A 21,848-nucleotide genomic window follows, 5' to 3' on the forward strand; every position below is an offset into this window, starting at 1 on the left:
CCTTCTAGGAATTTGTTATAGTTCCAAAAGCTCCGCCTTTCAAGGTCGTCTGCTGAGACTTTTACTTGCATGGATTTAGGGACGAAGTGAAATTAGCGACAAATGCTTTCGCATATCGGCGTGAAAAGCGAAGGTTGCGTGCTATATCGAAAGGATCGCCGTATTTGGCATTGAATAGGTATAGAAAGACATTTCTTGTTTGTTCACGAACGAAGGAGGGCAGACATTAGGGGAAATTTGGCGGAAGGTTTTTTTTTACCTATTTTGAATGGAAACTGAAATACCTGTTTTAAATGAATCAGAACGCTGAGTTCGCTGAGTTAATACGGATAAATAAAAATCGAACCAAACTGGGCCAATCAACCAATACGTATCATTTTAAAACTACATTTTTCAATAGTAGAACACAGATAATAATGATACACAGCTGGGGGCACCCGGTTTCTAGCCGGGGACAGCCCAATCTGCAGTCGGATGCTCTGCCAGCACTGAGCTATACCCCCTGATTTAAATCATTCAACGACACTTCCGAAACATAATTAAGACTTTTGACCATCTCCAGGGATGAAAGCAAACGAGATCGCGTCACCGGATTTTCAAAATTTTTCAACTTGTCTAGACGTTATAAGAAAATTAAGCTGAATGAGCCTTTCTAACTTGGCATGACTAACATAAACCGAAACAATAATTAAAAATCAAACAATTTCATACTTTCAATAACGGGTTTCACGTTTGGATATTTACGATCGTCGCGCAATTTGCTGAAGACCCAGCACTGATTATCGACGTAGTGACAATCGATGATGCGGCCGTTCAGCTCACGAATCTCGTCCGTCAGTTTGATCAAAGCGAAATTAATTTCCACCATATCATCGCCAGATTCACCACTCACTAAATGCAACTCGGCGAGTTCCGCCCTGTTCCGTAATACAGCCAGTAAAAGTCAAATATCCAATTAATTGCATAATAACAAATATTTAGGCCTACGTGGCGCGGCTTCCTGGTATTTTCAGTCGGAAAACAGCATGGCAAACGTCATTCTCTTTCCATTGAAAGACGTCAAAACAGGTCCCGCAAATGTAATCCTAAATTTAGCGAAATAAAACCATGACATCAAAAGTTGTTTTTAAACGAATTAGACTGACCTTATCTTTGGGAATGAATAGAATAGAGAGAAGCGGATATTTAAACAGAACATCACGAAATTCTTCAGACAGGAATTTCTCCGCTTCGTAGCTTTCCTTACAGTCAACAATGTCCAGATTAAAAGCTTCTCCGTCGCTTTTAATTGTGCCGTTCTTCAACGCTTCTAGTCTGGGGGCCATGATCTCATTCTTATCAAAATAAAAAATTAATTTTAGTTCGTTTTGATTTAAATGTTTGATCAGCACAATTATTGAATTAACTTTGATATAAACGATTCGCTGGGAGATGCCCATTTGCGTCAAACCAACTCCTCGACACAGGATGGCATCCATAATGACAAATGTCAACCTTCAGGCATCCGGATGCTTTTCCGACACTCGGGTGACGACGCCGTCCAGGATGACGTCGGTGATGGATTGTCCATCCGAAGAAATCATTTTGATTGCGTGATCGTCGTCGATGCGGAAGATGTGTTGCGTCAAGTTTTCCAAGAACATCTCGCCGGAAGGGTCGACGTAGAGCAAATAACGCGTCCCGTAAGGTTTGGGAGTGACAACGTGTGGCTTAGACTCCAGGGATGGGATGTTTCCAGTGGACAAATCAACTGGCCAGATGGCCGGGAAATATTCCGTCGGTCCTTTGGCGCATTCACCTATTCGCACCTGTAATTGGCGGACCAGGTTAAAGTCGGTCAGCAAGTGAATACCTTCCACCTGCTGCTCGCCATCCAGAAACTTGGCGTCCATGTTGATTTCCAGGAATTGACCTGAAAATCTGAATGCACAAAACTTTTCTTTTGTTTCTATCAGAACGCTGATAATTTTGTTTACAGCACAGCATTTTATCTGCAATATCGTCATCCCCTTATATACTGCAGCAACAAATGGCTACACTTTAAGTTGAAATATATATGGATGAATTAACAAATGATGCGATGGAAAATGTGTATATAGCTTAATATTCACAGCACAGTTTCTTTTAGGTTTACAGATCAATTTTTAGCATGTATCTTTCTTGTTCAGTGATGTGCTGTTATTATATTGATATACCACTATCTCATATTTCTGAAGAAAGGATTATACAAAAGTGATATCAGCAGCAGCAGTGTGCTATATTAACTTACTTCCTCCGATCATTGCTGATGATTCTATTCTTCTTCTGTTGTAGGGGTTCATTCTCCGATATTTTTTTTCCTGCATTAGAACATCAGTTACAGATGATAATTTTTTGAATGAGACAAGCTCATCACTAAAAGATATTTTGATTGGTGTATATTTAAACGAACGTGCAAAGGGAAGAATCTTTCGCCGCTTCTTCCGTGCAATGAAAAGGTTCAGATGGGTTGGAATTAAAAATTCGACTGAGCGTCGGGAAAAAGGGAAACGTGGGAAAACAATTTTGTTTTTAGTGTTCGGACACATAATATGCTGTTGCATAGTTATCACTACACGTTATCACTATACACCTTTGGGCGAAAATAATCAAATGGTAAAAACATTTGGTGCGCTATTACGACATAAAAACGATTAATCGTGTGGCCTAGCTACATATTGATAAGCTCAGCAGACTGAAATACTGCATCAGAACTCTCGTAATATTTGTTAAATTTGTCGTTTCTAATCTTTTATTTATGCCTTTGATCAATGAGAGTCACCACAAGATACCAAAGAATTTTTACCGCTGATTGCTATAACCCTCTAAATTAATAACACGTGTGGTTTGAACAGGTAAATCGCCTTTCCTTACTTTTAATCAGACATAAATCAGACGTGGAATGTTGACAAGTAAAGGAGGTAATTCTTTAATTACCTTATAACAAGTTGGCACATAAATAATAGTCTTATAGAACCAAAGTTCGACTTAATGATAGTTGGACACTTTATACCACTGGGCTAGCTATATTAATATGCAGCATTGGCAACACGTTCTGTTATAAAATGAATTAGTACACATACGAATGCAATCCGTTTCTTTGTGATAAAAATATTTGTATACTAGCAAAACATGTATCGTGCTGATGCACAAATTTTACTTTCAACAGCAATTTAATCACCGAGCACATATCAGCCCATCATAAATTTCAAAGACTCAAATTATAAAAGACGTCGTCTTGCAATGTCTAACGATGTCAGCAAACGAGAACGCGTCACCGGATTTTCAGACACTTCTAATTTGTCTAGGAGTAATTTTAAAAATGAAACCGAATTAGCTTATCGCAGGGCTGAAACAAACCAATTGCGAAAAAGTTGCTGCTTACTTGTAACAGCTATTCTCCCGTTGGGATGTTCACGATCGTTGCGCAATTTTTTGAAAACCCACTGGTTATCGACGTAATAACAATCGATGATGCGGTCGTTCAGTTCACGAATTTCGTCCGTCATTTTGATTGATGCGAATTTCATATCCTTCCTTCCAGGGCCCACTACATGCAACTCGGCGAATTCCGCCCTGTTCCGTATTACAGCCAGTAAAAGTTAATTATCCAATTAATTGCATAATAAAAAAATATTCACGTGGCGCTGCTTCCTTCTGGTATTTTCAGTCGAAAAACAGCCCGGCAAACGTCATTCTCTTTCCATTGAAAGACGTCAAAACAGGTCCCGCAAGTGTAATCCTAAATTATTTAGCGAAATAAAACCATGACATTAAAAGTTGTTTTTAAACGAATTAGACTGACCTTATCTTTGGGAATGAATAGAATAGAGAGAAGCGGATATTTGAACAGAACATCACGGAATTCTTCAGACATGAATTCCTCCGCTTCGTAGCTTTCCTTGCAGTCGACAATGTCCAGATTGAAAGCTTCTCCGTCGCTTTTAATTGTCCCGTTCTTCAAAGCTTCTAGTCTGGGCGTCACGATCGCGTCCTAATAAAAATTTAAAACTAATTTGAGTTCGCTCGACTGAGATGTTATTAGCATTATTATTGAATTAACTTTGACAAAAGCGATTCGCTGGGAGATGCCCATGTGCGTCAAACCAACTCCTCGACACAGGGTGGCATCCATAATGACAAATGTCAATCTTCCGGCATCCGGATGCTTTTCTGACACCCGGGTGACGACGCCGTCCAGGATGACGTCGGTGATGGATTGCCCATCCGAAGAAATCATTTGAATTGCGTGATCGTCGTCGATGCGGAAGATGTGTTGCGTCAAGTTTTCCAAGAACATCTCACCGGAAGGATTGACATAGAGCAAATAACGCGTCCCGTAAGGTTTGGGAGTGACAACGTGTGGCTTAGACTCCAAGGATGAAATGTTTCCAGTTGACAAATTGACCGGCCACATGGCAGGGAAAAAGTTCGTCGGTCCATTTGCGCATTGGCCTAAACGCACTTGCAACTGACGGACTAAATCGAAATCCGTCACCAAGTGAATCCCTTCCACCTGCTCGCCATCCAGAAACTTGGCGTCCGGGTTGATTTCCAGGAATTGACCTGAAAATCTGATCAGCGCAACACATAAAACAATAACCATATACCACATCTATTAAGTTGATATAAGCATTTTTGGGGGGCAAATGCTTTAATCGCAAATTTTTTAATCACGGTATTGATGCAATTATATACAGGCCTAGTTTCTTCGCATGGCTTCCATAATAGTAGCTCAAATTTCAGAAGTAAAATTTGAAGAAATATAAATATTAATGTTCTATATTAACTTACTGCTTATTCCCAACGTTACGATTGCTGTTTTGATTCTTCATTGGAGAATTTTTTCTGTAATACAGACGGTAATTTCTTTTTAATTCAACGAGCTCACTAATAAGATATTTTTATTAATTGGTAGTTGAATACGTTACTTGGAAGGAGGAAAATTTTTCGCCATTTCCCCTGTTATACGGATCGAAGCAATTAGGGTTATAGTTCTGACGGAAATCAAAATTCAACTGAGAATCGGGAAGGGGATAACGTGAGAAAATATATGATTTTAGTCTATTACGGACACACCTGCTGATTAATTTTATCAGTGCGCATTTGAGTAGTGTGGAAATAATGATGTGTTCAAATTGTTTATCTCGGTGTGGTAAAATGGTAGACGATAATGAAAACATCGCATCGCGTCGCATGACTCGGCCAAACCCGACAAAAATTCTTCAGAATAACTGACGTGCGACTTTTTGTTTGTCTCGATTTATCTTGAACGCATTTAGACCTTTTATTACGTGAGTCACCGAAAAGGTGATAAGATATTTACGTAACCATACCTAAACTGATCATTTCTTTCCTTTTTCATTTAAGAACACTTATATACTCGCATTTTCTGATTTCCATTATTTTTCCAGCATTGTGTATATGTAGATACGTCCATGACGGCAATCAGGCACCAGGAACCGGCCAGTACACGAAGAGGCAAACGGTTGGACGGGAAATTTCCTCCTAGGTTCATCAAATGAAATGGAAAATAGTCAAAAAGGATTTTTCGAATTTCAAACAACCCGCCAATCACCTTGAGCCGTAAGGATAGCAAAACTATTATACCAGGCATTCCCAGAGACAATTTGAATGTTACTTTGTGTCCCGATATGTCTGCCCAATCAATCGTGTATCAAAAATACCACCGTCCATCATTATTTTATTTAAAAAAAAAAAAATTAAGCCTTTGTTACATAATGTGTTGTTGTTCTGAATTTAAAAAAAAAATTCAAATAAACGAAAGATTTAACTTGCGTGAAACGATAGCGTTTCGACAGCGCATCTAAAGCGTTGACTGCTATACACCTTCTATACGGATAACATAACCAGAGACATTTCATATCAAATTAACGTGGGGTAAACAAAAATACACAAGACAAAAGAATCACGATTAAAAATGTAGGCCTAAGTAACGATGAAGATTTCTAAAAGCAAGATTATAAATAAAATTTCGACAATCAACAGCAATATAATACGAGAATCAGAACATTAGCCTAATGTTTAATTACCTCGTCAGTCTGTCACAAATACCGAACTCGTAGTATTCGCCGTATTTATGTTCATCAGTAAATTCTGTTGATTCAAAAGAAATGGAACTTCACGCACTCATTAGTAAGTCAAAGTGTTGATGAGGGATGACGTGAAACTGACATGTCGCCACGTAACGAGGTTGCTGAGTCACAGAAAAACAGAACTAACAACTGCTGTAAATTGCGATGGAAATCAAACAATAAACCAGTTTTCACCTGTTGTTTCACTCGAAATACTGTATAATTTTGTTTTGTTCTTAATTTTGTTCGAAAGCGCCTACGCGCAGTATTGTTAGGCCTATATGTTTATAGTAGTTTTCAGCCGAGTGCTGAAGCGGAATGACACTGCTGTTATTTCCGACTGTTGGGTATTATGGAGGACAAGGATTATTGCACCACTACCAGAAATAAAAAATGCGCTGAATTATTCAGGGCCGCGGAAGTCGCCATCCAAGTTGCACCGTAAATGTCGTGATTATTCTGGAAAAGCTACTACATCAGGTAGAGAGACTTATGTGGAACTGACTCCGTCGAAACACAAAAAAACTCTCCAACTGCTGTAATAAAATATGTGTGTAACATTACGTCTTTTATTATTATGTCACGGGAAAAAAACCCAAAAGAAATTGACAGAATGGATTCCACATCCTCTTGATTGACTTTCATCAGGTCAAGAGACTTGGGGAGTTGCTGGTGTACAAGAGTATGGCGGAACATAGCGGCGAATGCAAATTGACCTTTGGAAAAGAACTGGATTATTCACAAGTTTGGAGTTTCGGCATGGCTATTCCTCATTTATCCACAATTAATATAGAGACCTTAGAGGGTACATTACGTCATTCTGAAAGGATTAAGACAAATTTCTCACATTAGAATGTGCGTGCGCCGTTCCAATTCGTATAAAAAGAAATCGAATCGAAGGGAAAGACATCAGACATTCGAAGTCAATCATCCAGTTCAAACATGAAATTGGTAAGTTCCCTCAAAAGCCTTACAATAATTTCACTGCCGTAAGATTGGAAAATGTTGAATAACAATTAATTATTCAACCTATTCAATATTATGGCAGTTCGTCATCGCCGCTGTCTTGGCCGTCGCCGCCGCCGCTCCTTCCAGTTACGCAACGTACGAGAAGACGTACGAGAAGGACTACAAATATCCCGAGATTACCGTCACCAGCCAATCGGACGAGCGCAACTTGGACGGCAGCAGCAATTGGAGGTGCGTCCAATTTCTTTTTCTTTTTTAATTAATTAATTGACGACTAATAAAATATTAAATGAAAATTTAAAAAAAACAGCTATGCCCAGTCTGACTACACGACCCGCGACGAGACCCAGGAACAGAAAAAATTCACCGTCACCACCGTTGACGATTACGGCAAAGAATACACCGAGGAGGTTTACGGAAATACCAACAAAGGATCTTCCTACTGGGTTTCCCCTGAAGGCGAGAAATTCACTTTGACCTGGGCCGCTGATAACGCCGGATTCCAACCCAGGGGTGACCACTTGCCCGTCGCTCCCGTCCACGTCTACGAGCTCCCGGTGGCTCCCGTTCACGAGTACGTCCTGCCCGTCGCCCCCGTCCACGAATACGAACTCCCCGTCGCTCCCGTCCACATTCCATTCAACGGAAAGGGATACAAGATCTACTAAATATTTAATTTAATTTGCTAAGTAATCTTAAATTATTTGTAATGTCTTGTGTGTGAGAAGATGAATGGTTTATGTAAATAAATACAATAGATTACTTATTATTGAGTTTGTCGCAAGTGATTGAGTCTGTTAAATTATTGAGTGTTATTGAGTCTGCAAGTTCCTTGATGGAGTTGACTATCGCTTCCGCCTTTGATCCCAGGATGTATGAAATCAAGACGCTGTTGTACGCGCAGACGACCACACATGCGGCCAGACACCAAGAACCCACAACGAAATAAACCACTTTTCGTTTCATTGTCTGAAATTTCCCTCCTTATCTAAGTGTTTAAACGAATTTTTTCAGGAATTTTTAATTGATAAGAGACTAATGTTAATCAACATCCAACTTTCGATTATTACCTTGGTTTAGTAGAACTTGTAGCATTTCGTAGATAACCGCCGGTCAACAGCTGTAGCTAATAATATATTTGTGTAACATTACGTCATTTATTATTATGTCACGGGAAAAAACCAAAAAGAAATTGACTGAATGGGTTTCACATCATTATCACGCCTTTGTGATACGCTGAAATACACTACGTAAGATGTGCCACATGCTGACAATAAGTGAAATTAAGTGAAACACATCGAATGGGGACGTGATAAAATTCTGCCGTCTAGCATTGTTTTGATGCTCAATTGAAAACTTCATAAGAACCCTTAACCAATGTTGTAATGTCTTATTTATGGAGTCCTATGCTCCTATCCTATATCTGTATAGATAGGGTGACGACGTCGTCACCTCAATTCAAGTTGAATTGAATTCAAATTGATTCGAATTAATTCTAGCCCTACTCCAACTTTCCACAAAATTGTTCCAAACTTCCATATTTCCATCCTAGTTCCAAACAAGTTCCATTCCAAAGTCCAAACTTCGAAATTCCAATACCATGAAAGAGCCATGCTATTTTTTTTTTATTTTTTTTTCACCTCATTTCGCGAACATTTTTTTAGTTTTTGCCTGTTTTCCGGTTTTTTATTTGTTTATTCATTTTTTGATCTAGTATTTGTTTTTGAAGATTTGGCACCCTGGCGATGATTTTTCTAAAATCTGAATCGGTAGTTAAATTTCTAAACCGGTCGAACGTTCGTCCGTTTCGTCCCTCTTAGTCTGTGGTTTCGTACTTTGAAATTTTAACGTACACATTAAACAGGCATTGTGTAACGAAAAAAAGATTCAGATAAAAAAAAATGAGTCTTCTTTCTTTGTCTAACGAAGTTTTGTTATGTTACATCTTTTCACTGGACACTATTTCCATATCTGACTTGCAAAGTCTTATGGTTTCCTGTCGGCCTTTATACAATATTATTCGAGAATCAGATGAGCTATGGAGGCTCAAGTTCATTCAAAGGTTATAAACTATTAATGTTTTTGCTTTCTTTTTACAATTAAAACTGTATCTGTTGCACCTTAGGTGGGGCAATTTTCTTTCGCAGACTCCCAATAGCTATGAAAATGTTTGGTTTGAGTGGACAACTATGAGATTAAAGAAAGCAAAAGAAGTGCAAAAAGCTGTTCAAAACATGTCCTCTGTAGCTTATCCATTGGGTCAATCTCCCCTCATTCTGATCGACGAGTTGATTGCGGGGTCATATCCCATTCCTGAATATGTGCAGAATGAACTTGAAGAAATCATCGATGACAAGAAAATGTGACTATCCAATTAATTCATTTATTTTATTAGAAATTTAAACATAACCAAAATTTGATTTTCTTTAGAAGAAAAAATAAAACCACATATCACTATGCCAAAGATGTATTAGTCAAAGTGAGGATGTCTATACTGGACAAAAAGTGGAGAGATTTTATGGCCCAACCAGAATCTCGAAAGTCTCTGTTTGAGGGAGTTGCACTTATATCACAGTGGTCAACAATGGAAAGTGGAAAAGGACAAACTTGTTTAAAAGACCTGGAAAGATCCATTGATGAAATAACTGATAGAGTGAAACAAGTGCTAGAATTGGATGTGGGAAAGGTATCACGTGCTAGCACTGTTGAGCTAAAGAAGAACAATCTTAAAATTTTGGATTCCATAAACCAAGTTATGTTCAATGAATTGGGTTTTAAAAAACGTCCATATTTTATACTTCTGATCACACTCTCTATAGTAATTTTCAACAGGTATGCCTTGCAACTTTATCAATTTAGCTAAAAAGCAATGCTGATGAAGGTCTAATGTTGTTTATTTATATTTTTCGCTCTCTATACTTTGAAGGCGTTTGAAACAAAGGAAGGTTGCCCAGCAGTTTTGTGTGCCATCTATCAGGAAGTGGCTAGGAAAATGGGCATTGTTTGTGAGGCGGTTTATTGTAACCAGAATTATAGAGAAGACGAACGTAGTTTCTCGGATATCATGATGAACCGTCCAAAGCTTCTTCTTAGATGGAAGGATTCAGCCGGGTAACAGCATAAACTATTGCTATACAGTTTATCATTGTAAGATTCTTTGGTTTCCCTTCGTTAGGTCAGAGGACGATAGTATTTATATTGACGTCTTTCGTGGAGGGTATTTAAACCCAAATCCATCCCTCAAAGAACAACCAGCAGCGTCAGTCGACTCGGTTTTGTTTAATATGCTACACGTTTTAACCGATTTTATGTGGCACCAATATGATGAACATGGGCACGAAAGGGTGAGAGACGATTTATTATTCTTTGTAAGATTGGAGTGCGCAATGTCACCCCAAAACCCTAAGAAAATCACGTGGTACGCTGAATACTGTATTGATTTGGGCATCCAATTAGACGATGCAATCCAACTACTTCAAGTATGATATCCACCTACTGGATAAACAAATTCATATGATTAATTCTTGTTGTTGTATATGTAGAATTATATTCAGCTTCCAGAATATAACCCTTTTATGGGTTATTTTTTTGGTTTTCGGAGTCCATCGAAAATGTTAGAGGAATGTATCAGTAAGCTCAACGAACAAAAAGCTGAAATCGCTGCAGCGGTGAGGTTATATCTTGAATGTGCAAAGTTTTCCCTTTCATTTTTGTTTTGTCTTCTTCAGAAAACTGTTCATCATCGGCCGTCCTCGTTAAAATTTTCAGTTGGTCTCGTTGTGATTTGCAATTACAAAAAATGGGGAAGAAACTTTAGGAAGCCTTGCGTTATTGTGTCTTGGAATGTGAAGTTTCAAGAATCGAATGAATGGAAATCAAAGGTGACAAGCCATTATTATAACGAAGAAGATTCGGACGATGAGGAAGTTGATGAAGGCGAAGAAGATTCGGACGATGAGGAAGTTGATGAAGAAAAAGTTTGTTCCCGAACAAAGAAAGTCATTCCCAGCCAAGATCAGCCGCACTATCATATCTTGATGGTTGATAGTGATGCAGATAACCCCCAATTTCAATTAAACGTTCCTGAAGGTAACCAATTATGCGTTTCTGGAGTCTGGACCACTAAGATTTAATATCAAATAACCATCCAAATATCTTTTTTTGTTTTGTTTTCTTAAAGAAACCTTGGAGCTCCTTCCTGCGGCTGTTCCCATCGCGCATAATAAAATTTGGTTTCATTTTGAGAGATTCGACGGCCGTAGGTACGTGCCGAATGCGGAGAAAAGAGCCCAGTTTCCAGAGGATGAAGCAGTCACCTTATCATTGATTGGATAACTCAAACTGGTCAATATTTCGATCTCTTTTAATAGGTTTTACGGACTGTTCACTTTTATTTCTTGATTTTTTTTCCCTTATAACTTGGAAGCTTCTTTTTGTTGTGAAAGTTGAACGTCGTCGGCTTGAAAGTTCCGTAAAACTTGAATTCCGTTAAATTAAACTTTTTGTGTCGCAGAACTCCGAAAAGTTGCTTCATTATTATCCATATTGATTCGATTCTATTATCGCACATTGCTGAAACACAGCCAGTATTAGATATTTTATTCATTATATATTTCTTTAGAATTTGTTGCCAAATAGTTTCATCCGTATATACAGCGAAGCAGAGTTCAATTACTTTTGAATTCCAGTTATTTAGAAGACGAGAAAAAAAAAACACTAATCGAATAGATTCCCATAATGAAAATAAGAGTCTTAATCCCCAATCACGATTAGCTGAGGAAACGCTGTATAGTGGCGGCCTAGTTTTTAGTATCTTTTAGTATTTACATTTCTCCTAGCTTCAACCATAACATGTTTTTATTCTAATATAGATACTAAAAAGCTCTAGTTTTGCGTAAATTATGAATAATGGGAAAGATTAAACAATTTTGCACATGACCACGTCAATCATGCTCTGCCGCTATACCCCCATATCTGCCATGATTAAAATTAAAATTTATTTTCAGTAATAGAACATTATTTGTGCAATGCAAATGAATGCAACAGACAACCGATTTGCTAGCCGACAAGTTCTATGGTCTGGAATTAGCTCTGGATCAGAAAAATTGCTAGATAGATAATTAATTGTTTCTTTGCTGTTCTCCAACACAGGACATTGAACCATTAGTACGCATCACAACTGTATTTGTGTAATGGCAATTGTTCAAACACACGCTCAAATGGCTTTAATTCCAGCACAGCTGCATACGTATTGTCGAAACATCACTCCACACTTCAGTAGATCTCTTCCAACGAAATGGTGCAATTAACTCTATCTAGGCTACATAAAAGTGATTGTATTTCTTCTGTCTAGCACAGATGTAACAAAAGCCAACGACCTGCTACAGTCTATTATCGATATAGCTCTTCGATTATTGATAGATACATGAACTCCCGACACTTTGGCATTATTGAGTTCTATATTTCTTCTATGTGGGGTATATATTCTCGCACACGAAAACGGTTCCAAACAGTCAAGAAGGAACAAGCATAGTGACTTCATGGCTCTCTTCGCTTGCTCATTTTATTGGCATTTTCAGCTCCCCTATTGTTTTGCCTCGCAAAAGAAGAAGATTCGTCACAACTTGGAACTCGGCAAGACAATTCTCATGTGAGTATAAATCTTAATTTCAATTCTTTTCCCGCCATATGTACCGTAATAGCTATATGGGAATCTCACTTGAGGTTTCACAGCTATAGTTATTTCTTTTAGGATTTGTTTTAATTCACTATTATTTTGTACGTTCATTTATGGCCATTAAAAGTCAGACGCTTTTTCCAACGACTCCGAAGGTATGTTATAATGCTAAAAAATTATAAGTTTATGACGAATCATTTAAACATCGATACTTACTAGGCATAAGCTTCTTTGAAACACTGGTCAAACGATTGGAATCTGAGTCGTCATCACCACGCATGAAACCGGAGACAATTGCAGCAATTCCAGAAGAAGAGCTTCAAGAAGCTCTACGCATTGGCCAAAACTACGTGGAAAAATGGGATCGACTAGAAGAGCAGATTTTCAAACAGAATCGCACTTTCAGCGGATATCCCAGGTATATGCGGGAAGCGATAGCCCAGTCAAAAGAAGCTGCCGTTTATTTGATGGCCCGGAAACACCTAAGCCAAAGGTGAGTGTATAACATTATAGACTAATCCTTTTTATTGACGAGTAATATCCAATTAATATAAAATAGATGCAGTTGTGCGCTAAGAAATATAAATAAAGCCGAGCTATTTTAATGAATAATGAATTAAATTGTTGTGAAAAGGTTAAGAGTCTCTCCTGACAAAATCGGAGATATCGATCGTCTGTTGAGCGTTCGCCAAAAGCTTCAATCGACTCCAATGCCATTATGCGATTTCAATTCAAAGTTTCGGTCTATCGATGGAACTTGCAACAGTAAGGAACAAGCACAATACGGAAAAGCTGGCACCATTTTCAATCGATTATTAAATTCTAACCAATTCTACAACGATGGTTAGTAAACTCTAAATTATCATGATCTAATTATTTAACCACATGAATAATCATAGAAATGTCATCCTCATGTTGAGTAAATTACTATATCGCGTGTGACTATGATAACCACATCATTGAATGAAATACAGGTGCAGAGACAATCCGAAAAAGCCAATTAACCGGAAGCCAATTGCCAAGCGCTAGTCTCGTCTCTGCCACCGTTTTGAACAGCGACGACGCATTTCTTATTCATCCCAAAGCCACTCTTCTGTCGATTCAGTGGGGCCAATTCCTCGGCCATGATCTGAGCCATACTCCGTCGTTCTCTCAAAGTAAATGGAGATATTTCGGGCAGAATAAGTCAGCAGTTTGAGATTGCGCATTAATTCAAAACCTTGCGGGAAAATAGGAGACGGATCTTCCTACGACTGCTGCTCGACAACAATCAAAGACGGGCATCCTGAATGTCTTCCCATTGCCATTCGTAGTGACGATCCGATTTACAGTCTACTGGGCAGCAGTCAATTGACCTGCATGAATTTCATCCGGTCGGCGTACGGGAACAATTTGGACGGGACTTCTCCAGGAATGCGATCGCAAGTATAAATCTTCTAAATCAAAATTTAATAGAAGGGAATTCATTTGCTGGTAATTGAAACGCAGATTAATAGTGTGACGCACTGGATTGATGCTTCTCATGTGTACGGGAGCACAATTGAAAAAGCAAATGAGTTACGAGACACGACGTCGGGTAGAGGACGGCTGAAGACGTCCGTGAACAGCAACGGACGCCAAACGTTGCCCTTTATTGGCAACAATTCTTTAATGTACTACAATGCGGGTCTGTTTATATTATTGAACGTTATCTACCGTTCATTTTAATTATTTGACGGTTTTTCTTCTCACTCACAGGTGATTTCCGGGTGAATCAACATCCATTGCTGACTCTCTTGCATACCGTTTGGCTTCGAGAGCACAACCGCATCGCCGAAAACTTGTACAGGGCAGCTCCGGGAAAGGTGGACGAATTTTACTATGAACACGCTCGGCGTATTTTGATTGCTCTGATGCAGCACATCACCTACAACGAATACCTGCCCGCCATGATAGGTCCTCTTACTAAACTTAATTTCCACTTAATAATCGATAATTCTGTTAGCAAATTTAGTTTCCTGGTTGTGTTGTAATAATAATTTCAAATTGCATCAAATTTCTATTGATAGGTCCTACATTGGCAGCCCGGATTATGTCCCCGAAGAATGGTTATTTGAAAAGTGGCAATCCGGCGATATTTACCGAATTCTCAACGGCTGCCTTCCGCGGAGGCCACTCTCAGCTAAGAAGCCTCATAAGGTATGTCAATGTTAAAAGTACATCTGTTGTGATTTAAGGTGTAATTAAATATGTATATGCCTCTAGTTCCGTGACGCAATTACCGAATTTAAAAAAATAAAGTAACATTGCTTTTGCTTGTAGAATAGTGAAAGAAGACGTTAACAAGGTCGACAGAGGCCTCAAATTTGATTTGAAGGAGCAGCAGTCATTACTAGAATATTTGCCTCCTGTCGTGGAAGCTCGTTTTATGGATCAGGCTCTACATGGTCTCCTTCAGACGCCTGTGCAGACTGTCAAGTCCAGTCTGCAAGATGATTTAAAAACCCATATTTTCAAGTAAATAACGAAACACCAATCAGCATATTGGTTTTTTGTAAGTTACAGATGAGAAAATGATATCGGATTATTTTTACAGGCCGAAAGCAGAGCCATTTGATTTGATATCGTTAAACATTCAACGAGGTAGAGACCACGGTCTTCCTTCATACACCAAAATGCTAAGTTATTTCGATCGCAATAATGTGCCATCGAATTTCGACGAACTACTCCCACTCATACCAGAAGAAGTAAGCAATTAAATACCCCTTTAATGTCGAAGGCATTAACCTTAAATTTTTATTTTACGGTTGTTGTATCTTTTTAAATAAAATTGTTGCTTAAATACTGCGTCTAGGCTGTTGCTGCAATGAGATCCGTGTACGAATCGGTGGACGACGTTGACTTGTACGTCGCTGGACTCGCAGAAAAGCCTCTGCCCAATGCCGCACTGGGCCCCACATTTGCTGGCATTTTCGCGGCGCAATTTTTGAATTTGAGGCGAACGGACCGATTCTTCTACGACCACAACGTTGACGGAACTACCGGATTCAGTTCAAGTTAAAACATATCCGATATTTTTATTATCCAGCGAATTATTATACCCGTTATTTGCTTTTTGTATCAACAGATCAGGTGGCGGAAATTCAAAAAGTTTCTTTGGCGCGTATCATTTGCGACAACAGCGACGGCACCATCACCCGAGTCCAACCCAAGGCCTTCCTCTCTCCCGAAGGGTAAATTTACGCAATGCTTTAATTAAATTATTATTTGTTTAAATTAATAATTAATTGTTTTGTTTTTCATATCTCTGCTGATCTCTACGTCCAGGTCCAACAGACCCGTTTCGTGCGATAACTTATCTGATCTACCCGGAATCAACTTCTCTAAAATGTTGCCTCTTTAAAACTTTAACCAATTTATTCAAAGCAGGTGGTCTCAATTTGAAACAATTACATACAAATGATTGCTTTCATTGACAAATTAAAGGTGAAGGACTGGTGTCAGGATTGATGGGGGTTCTAATACATTTACAACACCGTCTACTTGTTTAATCAAATTTACTTTAAACTGTTTCTGCGCGACGAGTTATGTGCGTACGACGTCACGCGAAAGCCTTTTGAGTCTAAATACGACATTTTTGCAGACGAAACAGAGAAAAGAAATGAAATAACCTGCAATTAAGACGTAAAATGCACCGCTAAAATTTTTCAAATTGATTCGCTTTTGGTTGTTGAACGATGGCGACTTTTTCTGCTGCAACTTCTTCCCTGCCACGTTCAAACAATGATTGGCCTTTCTGTTATTCTGCACTTCCATTTGAATCCAAAAGTCAATCAGTCCGGCTTGATGCAGTTCCATGAATCTGTAAACAGGACAATAAATAATCCCTTTTCACTCCAAAATTCAATGAATCAGATATAACACCACCCTTTGGTGAATAATTTGGTGTAGGGGATCTTATTCTTAGCCAGTGCCCAACCTAATGATCCCTGCATCGGACTGATTTTTTGGGCTAAAGCGAGGTTACAACTACGAGTGTCCTTATAATCTTTATCGATGAGGTCGATCGCCACATACAGTCCCTTATTCATTGATTGAAAAAAAAATGTATAATTTGAAATGTATAGCGGATTGGATTATTATTGTACAGTCTTATTAGTTATACCTGTAGGTAGGCGTGAGATTGGTGTTTCACCTGGTCAACGCAATCTAGACTTTTTAGACAACGGGATTTCGGATTCGACCGTAGTTTATCGCTCAGTTGTTTAATTGTACAGTCCATCTTTGGCATCCTGATGAAATTTAAAATTCTAGTGTTATACACAAACTATACTCACGAGTGAATGCAATCAATCTTAACGGAAATGATGAGATCCACGCTGAACCCTTTGTCGATGTCAGACCAGCTGAACATTGGGATTGTCTGCAAGCTAGTCAACGATGGAGTTGACTAGCGCTTCCGCGTTCGTGTCTAGATGTCTAATTTACGGAGTGCTATCCTATATCTGTAAAGATTGGGTGACGACGTCGTCACCTCAATTCAAGTTGAATTGAATTCAAATTGATTCGAATTAATTCTAGCCCTGCTCCAACTTTCCACCAAATTGTTCCAAACTTCCATTTCCATCCTAGTTCCAAACAAGTTCCAAAGTCCAAACTTCGAAATTCCAATACCATGAAAGAGCCATAGATCCCAATCATGAAAAATGCTATTTTTTTAATACATTATTTTTATTCCACCCAATTTCGCGAACATTTTTTTAGTTTTTGCCTGTTTTTTCCGGTTTTTTATTTGTTCATTCATTTTTTGATCTAGTAAAAAGTATGTTTTTTTTAAGATTTGGCACCCTGGCGATGATTTTTCAAAATCCAAATCAGTAGTTAAATTTCTAAACCGAGCGAGCGTTCGACCCGTTCGTCTGTTTCGTACTTTGAACTTTTAACGTACACATTAAACAGGCATTGTGTATTTCAGGTCGAAAATAGATTCAGATAAAAAAAATGAGTCTTATTTCTTTGTCTAACGAAGTTTTAATATGGCACATCTTTTCACTGGATACTATTTCCATATCTGACTTGCAAAGTCTTATGGTTTCCTGTCGGCCTTTATACAATATTATTCGTGAATCAGATGAGCTATGGAGGCTCAAGTTCATTCAAAGGTTATTAACTATTAATGTTTTTGCTTTCTTTTTACAATTAAAACTGTAACTGTTGCACAGGTGGGGCAATTTTCTTTCGCAAACTCCCAATAGCTATGAAAATGTTTGGTTTGAGTGGACAACTATGAGATTGAAGAAAGCAAAAGAAGTCCAAAAAGCTGTTCAAAACATGTCCTCAGTAGCTTATCCATTGGGTCAATCTCCCCTCATTGTGATCAACGAGTTGATTGTGGGGTCACATCCCATTCCTGAATATGTGCAAAATGAACTTGAAGAAATCATCAATGACAAGAAAATGTGACTATCAATTAATTCATGTAATTTATTAGAAATTTAAACATAACTAACATTTGATTTTCTTTAGAAGAGAAAATGAAACCACATATCACTATGCCAGAGATGTATTAGTCAAAGTGAGGATCTCTATACTGGACAAAAAGTGGAGAGATTTTATGGCCCAACCAGAATCTCGAAAGTCTCTGTTTGAGGGAGTTGCACTTATATCACAGTGGTCAACATTGGAACATGGAAAACAAACTTGTTTGAAAGACCTGAAAAGCTCCATTGAAAAAATAACTGATAGAGTGAAACAGCTGCTGGAATTGGAAGTGGGAAAAGTATCATGTGCTAGCACTGATGAGCCAAGGAAGAAAAATCTTAATATTTTGGATTCCATAAACCAAGTTATGTTCATTGAATTGGGTTTTAAAAAACTTCCATATTTTGATACTTCTGATCACACTCTCTATCTCTACAGTAATTTTCAACAGGTATGCCTTGCAACTTTATCAATTTGGCTAAAAAGCAATGCTGATCAAGGTCTACTGTTATTTATTTATATTTTTCGTTCTCCATACTTTGAAGGCGTTTGAAACAAAAGAAGGTTGCCCAGCAGTTTTGTGTGCCATCTATCAGGAAGTGGCTAGGAAAATGTGCATTGTTTGTGAGGCGGTTTATTGTAACCAGAATGATAGAGAAGACGAAAATAGTCTCTCGGATTACATGATGAACCATCCAAAGCTTCTTCTTAGATGGAAGGATTCGGCCGGGTAACAGCATAAACTATTGCTATACAGTTTAACATTGTAAATTTCTTTGGTTTCCCTTCGTTAGGTCAGAGGACGATAGTATTTATATTGACGTCTTTCGTGGAGGGTATTTAAACCGGTCAAGTTTGTATCCATCCCTCAGAGAACAACCAGCAGCGTCAGTCGACTCGGTTTTGTTTAATATGCTTAAAGTTTTAACGCATTTTATGTGGAATCAATATGATGAATATGGGCTGGAAAGGATGAGAGACGATATGTTATTCTATATACGATTGGAGTGCTCCATGTCGCCCCAAAACCCAAACATAATCACGTGCTACGCAGAACACTGTATCGATTTGGGCATCCAATTAGACGATGCAATCCAACTACTTCAAGTATGATATCCACCTACTGTACAAACAAATTCATACGATTAATTCTTGTTGTTGTATTTGTATAGAATTATTTTCAGTCTCCAGAATATAAACCTTTTATTGCTGATTTATATTCTCGGAGTCCATCGGAAATGTTAGAGGAATGTATCAGTAAGCTCAACGAACAAAAAGCTGAAATCGCTGCAGCGGTGAGGTTATATTTTAATTGTGCAAAGTTTTCCCTTTCATTTTTGATTTGTCTTCTTCAGAAAACTGTTCATCATCGGCCGTCCTCGATAAAATTTTCAGTTGGTCTCGTTGTTTGTCAATTACAAAACATGCAGAAGAAACATAAGGAAGCCTTGCGTTATTGTTTCTTGGAATTTGAAGTTCCAAGAATCGAATGAATGGAAATCCAAGGCGACACGCGAAGATGATTGTTATAGTTCGGACGAAGAAGATTCGGACGAAGAAGATTCGGACGAAGAAGACGAAGAAAGCCAAGATCAGCCGCACTATCATATCTTGATGGTTGATAGTGATGCAGAAAACCCCAAATTTCAATTAAACGTTCCTGAAGGTAACCAATTATGCGTTTCTGGACCACTAAGATTTAATATCTAATAACCATCAAAATATATTTTTTTGTTTTGTTTTCTTAAAGAAACCTTGGAGCTCCTTCCTGCGGCTGTTCCCATCGAGCATGATAAAATTTGGTTTCATTTTGAGAGATTCGACGGCCGTAGGTACTTGCCGAATGCGGAGAAAAGAGCCCAGTTTCCCGAGGATGAAGCAGTCACCTTATCTTTGATTGGATAACTCAAACTGGTCAATATTTCTTTCTTTTTTAATGGGTTTTACGGACCGTTCACTTTTATTTCTTTATTTTTTTCCCTTATAAGTTAAAAGCTTCTTTTTGTTGTGAAAGTTGAACGTCGTCGGCTTGAAAGTTCCTTAAAACTTGAATTCCGTTAAATTAAACTTTTTGTGTCGCAGAACTCCGAAAAGTTGCTTCATTAATATCCATATTGATTGGATTCTATTATCGCACATGGCTGAAACACATAGCCAGTATTAGATGTTTATTCATTATATATTTCTTTAGAATTTGTTGCCAAATAGTTTCATACTTATACAGCGAAGCAGAGCTTAATTACTTTTGAATTCCAATTATTTAGAAGACGAGAAAAAAAACACTGTAATCGAATAGATTCCCATAATGAAAATAAGAGTCTTTATCCCCAATCACGATTAGCTGAGGAAACCCTGTATAGTGGTGGCCTAGTTTTTAGTATCTTTTAGTATGTACATTTCCCCTAGCTTCAAGCATAACATGCTTTTATTCGAATATGTACTAAAAGTAAAAAGCTCTAGTTTTGCTTAAATTATGAATTGTTGATTTGTTGGTATTGAAAAAAGTTGCACATGCTATATTTATTTAGGTTGGTCGTAAATTAGAAATAAATTGAATTCTTGACAGGGGGCACCTGGGGCAAATTTTTGCCTTCGATCGAAGTCAAATAACTGGAAACGAGTCCCGTCACGACCGATAACAAGAATATCACGCGGACGAGTCCCTTCATTCTTCTGTGAATGATGCGAATGTTTTACAAATTACAGTCTCGATTGTGCAAGACATATGCAACAGTGGAGTTGACGGCGGCCAGCTCCGCTACATACATGCCAAATCGAGAAGGAAAAGAAGCTTTTTGTTACTTCAACAGTCGTCAGGGTAACGTTGTGACGAGAAACAAAACGAGAACAATTTCAGTCATGCTAAATTTCGATTTGGTGCTGGGCGGATGATGCAATTAAACTTAGCTGTTCCAAACCATTTTAAAAATGCGGGGAAGGTTGCCAGCTTCTCAGGGTATATTGTGAATACAAAAATCAAATTAAAGTGATAAAGGTATAACGTTAAATAAAATTTCAACGACACGAATTTGAGTATAACATTAATGTTCAATCAGGCCTACCTGCCACAAATGTACCGAGCTCGTAGTGTTCTGTATTCATGAAGTTCAGTCTGTGGACTCAAAAGAAATGGAACTTCAATTATTATTTAAAAAATTGAATTTTAAAAAAATCGCGCCAAAATAAGGTTAACTATCCTTTTTTCACCATAAGTCTGCTGACATTTCTGTTTCGGTGGATGTGTGTTCGTGTCAGCATAAATATTAAAAAAGACAAAGCAATCTGATAGTTTATACCTTAAGTAAAAGGTGGATGTGTTCGTTTGTTTTTTTGGCACGCTGGTTGCCATCGTGTATCGTGCTGTTCGGTTTGATTCGCGCACTGATTGGACCCTTTAACTTCACGCACGCATAACTAAGTCAAAGTTGATGAGGGATGACGTGAAACTGACATGTCGTCACGTCACGAGGTTGCGCTGAGTCATAGAACTAACAACTGCTGTAAATGGCGATAGGAATCAAACAAAACAACAAACCAGTTTTCACCTGTTGTATGTTTCGCTCGAAATCTAATTTTGTTTTGTTCTTATTTTTGACGAAAGCGCCTACGCGCAGTATTGTTACTGTATA

The 21,848-nt window shown here is 38.2% G+C and overlaps 6 protein-coding genes and 1 long non-coding RNA gene across 13 annotated transcripts; 4 read left to right on the plus strand and 3 right to left on the minus strand.

Moving 5' to 3' along the window:
• Positions 1-383: 383 nt before the first annotated feature.
• Positions 384-2,541, minus strand: LOC124349974 (mRNA-capping enzyme-like). 4 transcript variants are annotated; one of them, XM_046800939.1, is made up of 7 exons: positions 2,432-2,539; positions 2,270-2,339; positions 1,407-1,920; positions 1,146-1,334; positions 988-1,085; positions 712-917; positions 384-615 (listed from the first exon to the last, which is right to left on the minus strand). In XM_046800939.1, the coding sequence occupies exons 3-7, from the start codon at positions 1,476-1,478 to the stop codon at positions 494-496; spliced, it is 687 nt and encodes a 228-aa protein (XP_046656895.1). In that variant the 5' UTR covers positions 1,479-1,920; positions 2,270-2,339; positions 2,432-2,539; the 3' UTR covers positions 384-493. The 4 variants fall into 4 exon arrangements, with proteins under 4 accessions (XP_046656895.1, XP_046656893.1, XP_046656894.1 ...); XM_046800937.1 differs by having other exon boundaries at positions 2,270-2,541; XM_046800938.1 differs by having other exon boundaries at positions 1,407-2,339.
• Positions 2,542-3,026: 485 nt separating this feature from the next.
• On the minus strand, positions 3,027-5,058 carry LOC124349785 (mRNA-capping enzyme-like). The gene is made up of 7 exons (XM_046800632.1): positions 4,950-5,058; positions 4,813-4,866; positions 4,082-4,592; positions 3,824-4,012; positions 3,660-3,760; positions 3,404-3,594; positions 3,027-3,322 (listed from the first exon to the last, which is right to left on the minus strand). Exons 1-7 carry the CDS (start codon positions 4,973-4,975, stop codon positions 3,240-3,242), a joined length of 1,155 nt encoding a protein of 384 aa, XP_046656588.1. The 5' UTR covers positions 4,976-5,058; the 3' UTR covers positions 3,027-3,239.
• Positions 5,059-7,009: 1,951 nt separating this feature from the next.
• On the plus strand, positions 7,010-7,841 carry LOC124350078 (larval cuticle protein 65Ag1-like). The gene is made up of 3 exons (XM_046801090.1): positions 7,010-7,064; positions 7,162-7,313; positions 7,393-7,841. Exons 1-3 carry the CDS (start codon positions 7,056-7,058, stop codon positions 7,748-7,750), a joined length of 519 nt encoding a protein of 172 aa, XP_046657046.1. The 5' UTR covers positions 7,010-7,055; the 3' UTR covers positions 7,751-7,841.
• An 889-nt stretch (positions 7,842-8,730) lies between these two features.
• LOC124349836 (F-box only protein 21-like) lies at positions 8,731-11,597 on the plus strand. 3 transcript variants are annotated; one of them, XM_046800726.1, is made up of 9 exons: positions 8,731-9,144; positions 9,208-9,444; positions 9,513-9,914; positions 10,009-10,193; positions 10,258-10,561; positions 10,625-10,750; positions 10,811-10,970; positions 11,019-11,171; positions 11,263-11,597. In XM_046800726.1, the coding sequence occupies exons 4-9, from the start codon at positions 10,075-10,077 to the stop codon at positions 11,415-11,417; spliced, it is 1,017 nt and encodes a 338-aa protein (XP_046656682.1). In that variant the 5' UTR covers positions 8,731-9,144; positions 9,208-9,444; positions 9,513-9,914; positions 10,009-10,074; the 3' UTR covers positions 11,418-11,597. The 3 variants fall into 3 exon arrangements, with proteins under 3 accessions (XP_046656682.1, XP_046656681.1, XP_046656680.1); XM_046800725.1 differs by having other exon boundaries at positions 10,009-10,111; positions 10,160-10,193; positions 10,811-11,171; XM_046800724.1 differs by having other exon boundaries at positions 10,811-11,171.
• Positions 11,598-12,637: 1,040 nt separating this feature from the next.
• Positions 12,638-16,280, plus strand: LOC124349516 (chorion peroxidase-like). The gene is made up of 14 exons (XM_046800192.1): positions 12,638-12,732; positions 12,887-12,914; positions 12,979-13,252; positions 13,394-13,602; positions 13,734-13,916; positions 13,994-14,184; positions 14,248-14,425; positions 14,497-14,694; positions 14,808-14,937; positions 15,061-15,255; positions 15,335-15,485; positions 15,593-15,794; positions 15,866-15,971; positions 16,066-16,280. Exons 3-14 carry the CDS (start codon positions 13,038-13,040, stop codon positions 16,139-16,141), a joined length of 2,034 nt encoding a protein of 677 aa, XP_046656148.1. The 5' UTR covers positions 12,638-12,732; positions 12,887-12,914; positions 12,979-13,037; the 3' UTR covers positions 16,142-16,280.
• A 1,269-nt stretch (positions 16,281-17,549) lies between these two features.
• LOC124349630 (F-box only protein 21-like) lies at positions 17,550-20,342 on the plus strand. Its single transcript, XM_046800385.1, has 8 exons — positions 17,550-17,900; positions 17,961-18,197; positions 18,265-18,670; positions 18,765-18,949; positions 19,014-19,326; positions 19,392-19,514; positions 19,575-19,885; positions 19,970-20,342. The coding sequence occupies exons 1-7, from the start codon at positions 17,740-17,742 to the stop codon at positions 19,710-19,712; spliced, it is 1,563 nt and encodes a 520-aa protein (XP_046656341.1). The 5' UTR covers positions 17,550-17,739; the 3' UTR covers positions 19,713-19,885; positions 19,970-20,342.
• LOC124350490 lies at positions 20,303-21,835 on the minus strand. 2 transcript variants are annotated; one of them, XR_006921021.1, is made up of 3 exons: positions 21,516-21,835; positions 21,282-21,331; positions 20,303-21,166 (listed from the first exon to the last, which is right to left on the minus strand). It is a non-coding gene; the product is annotated as an uncharacterized LOC124350490 (long non-coding RNA). The 2 variants fall into 2 exon arrangements; XR_006921022.1 differs by having other exon boundaries at positions 20,303-21,331.
• Between the last annotated feature and the right edge of the window lie 13 nt (positions 21,836-21,848).

The sequence above is a fragment of the Daphnia pulicaria genome, chromosome 7 (assembly GCF_021234035.1).
Source record: "Daphnia pulicaria isolate SC F1-1A chromosome 7, SC_F0-13Bv2, whole genome shotgun sequence".
In the NCBI taxonomy this organism is placed as follows: domain Eukaryota; kingdom Metazoa; phylum Arthropoda; class Branchiopoda; order Diplostraca; family Daphniidae; genus Daphnia; species Daphnia pulicaria.

Coding starts and splice junctions, on each gene's coding strand:
- LOC124349785 (XM_046800632.1), bottom strand. CDS start 4,975: ATGGCGAAAAATTTTCCTCCTTCCAA. Junction 4,867..4,949: donor AAAAATTTTCCTCCTTCCAA/GTAACGTATTCA, acceptor TCTGTATTACAG/AAAAAATTCTCCAATGAAGA. Junction 4,593..4,812: donor CGTAACGTTGGGAATAAGCA/GTAAGTTAATAT, acceptor TGCGCTGATCAG/ATTTTCAGGTCAATTCCTGG.
- LOC124349836 (XM_046800724.1), top strand. CDS start 10,075: ATGGGCATTGTTTGTGAGGCGGTTTATTGTAACCAGAATTATAGAGAA. Junction 10,194..10,257: donor AGATGGAAGGATTCAGCCGG/GTAACAGCATAA, acceptor TCCCTTCGTTAG/GTCAGAGGACGATAGTATTT. Junction 11,172..11,262: donor TCAATTAAACGTTCCTGAAG/GTAACCAATTAT, acceptor GTTTTCTTAAAG/AAACCTTGGAGCTCCTTCCT.
- LOC124349630 (XM_046800385.1), top strand. CDS start 17,740: ATGAGTCTTATTTCTTTGTCTAACGAAGTTTTAATATGGCACATCTTT. Junction 18,671..18,764: donor TCTACAGTAATTTTCAACAG/GTATGCCTTGCA, acceptor CATACTTTGAAG/GCGTTTGAAACAAAAGAAGG. Junction 18,950..19,013: donor AGATGGAAGGATTCGGCCGG/GTAACAGCATAA, acceptor TCCCTTCGTTAG/GTCAGAGGACGATAGTATTT.
- LOC124350078 (XM_046801090.1), top strand. Junction 7,314..7,392: donor GACGGCAGCAGCAATTGGAG/GTGCGTCCAATT, acceptor TAAAAAAAACAG/CTATGCCCAGTCTGACTACA.
- LOC124349974 (XM_046800937.1), bottom strand. CDS start 1,478: ATGGATGCCATCCTGTGTCGAGGAGTTGGTTTGACGCAAATGGGCATC. Junction 1,086..1,145: donor TATTCATTCCCAAAGATAAG/GTCAGTCTAATT, acceptor CGCTAAATTTAG/GATTACATTTGCGGGACCTG. Junction 918..987: donor ATACCAGGAAGCCGCGCCAC/GTAGGCCTAAAT, acceptor ATTACGGAACAG/GGCGGAACTCGCCGAGTTGC.
- LOC124349516 (XM_046800192.1), top strand. CDS start 13,038: ATGAAACCGGAGACAATTGCAGCAATTCCAGAAGAAGAGCTTCAAGAA. Junction 14,185..14,247: donor CTCCAGGAATGCGATCGCAA/GTATAAATCTTC, acceptor ATTGAAACGCAG/ATTAATAGTGTGACGCACTG. Junction 15,972..16,065: donor GCCTTCCTCTCTCCCGAAGG/GTAAATTTACGC, acceptor CTCTACGTCCAG/GTCCAACAGACCCGTTTCGT.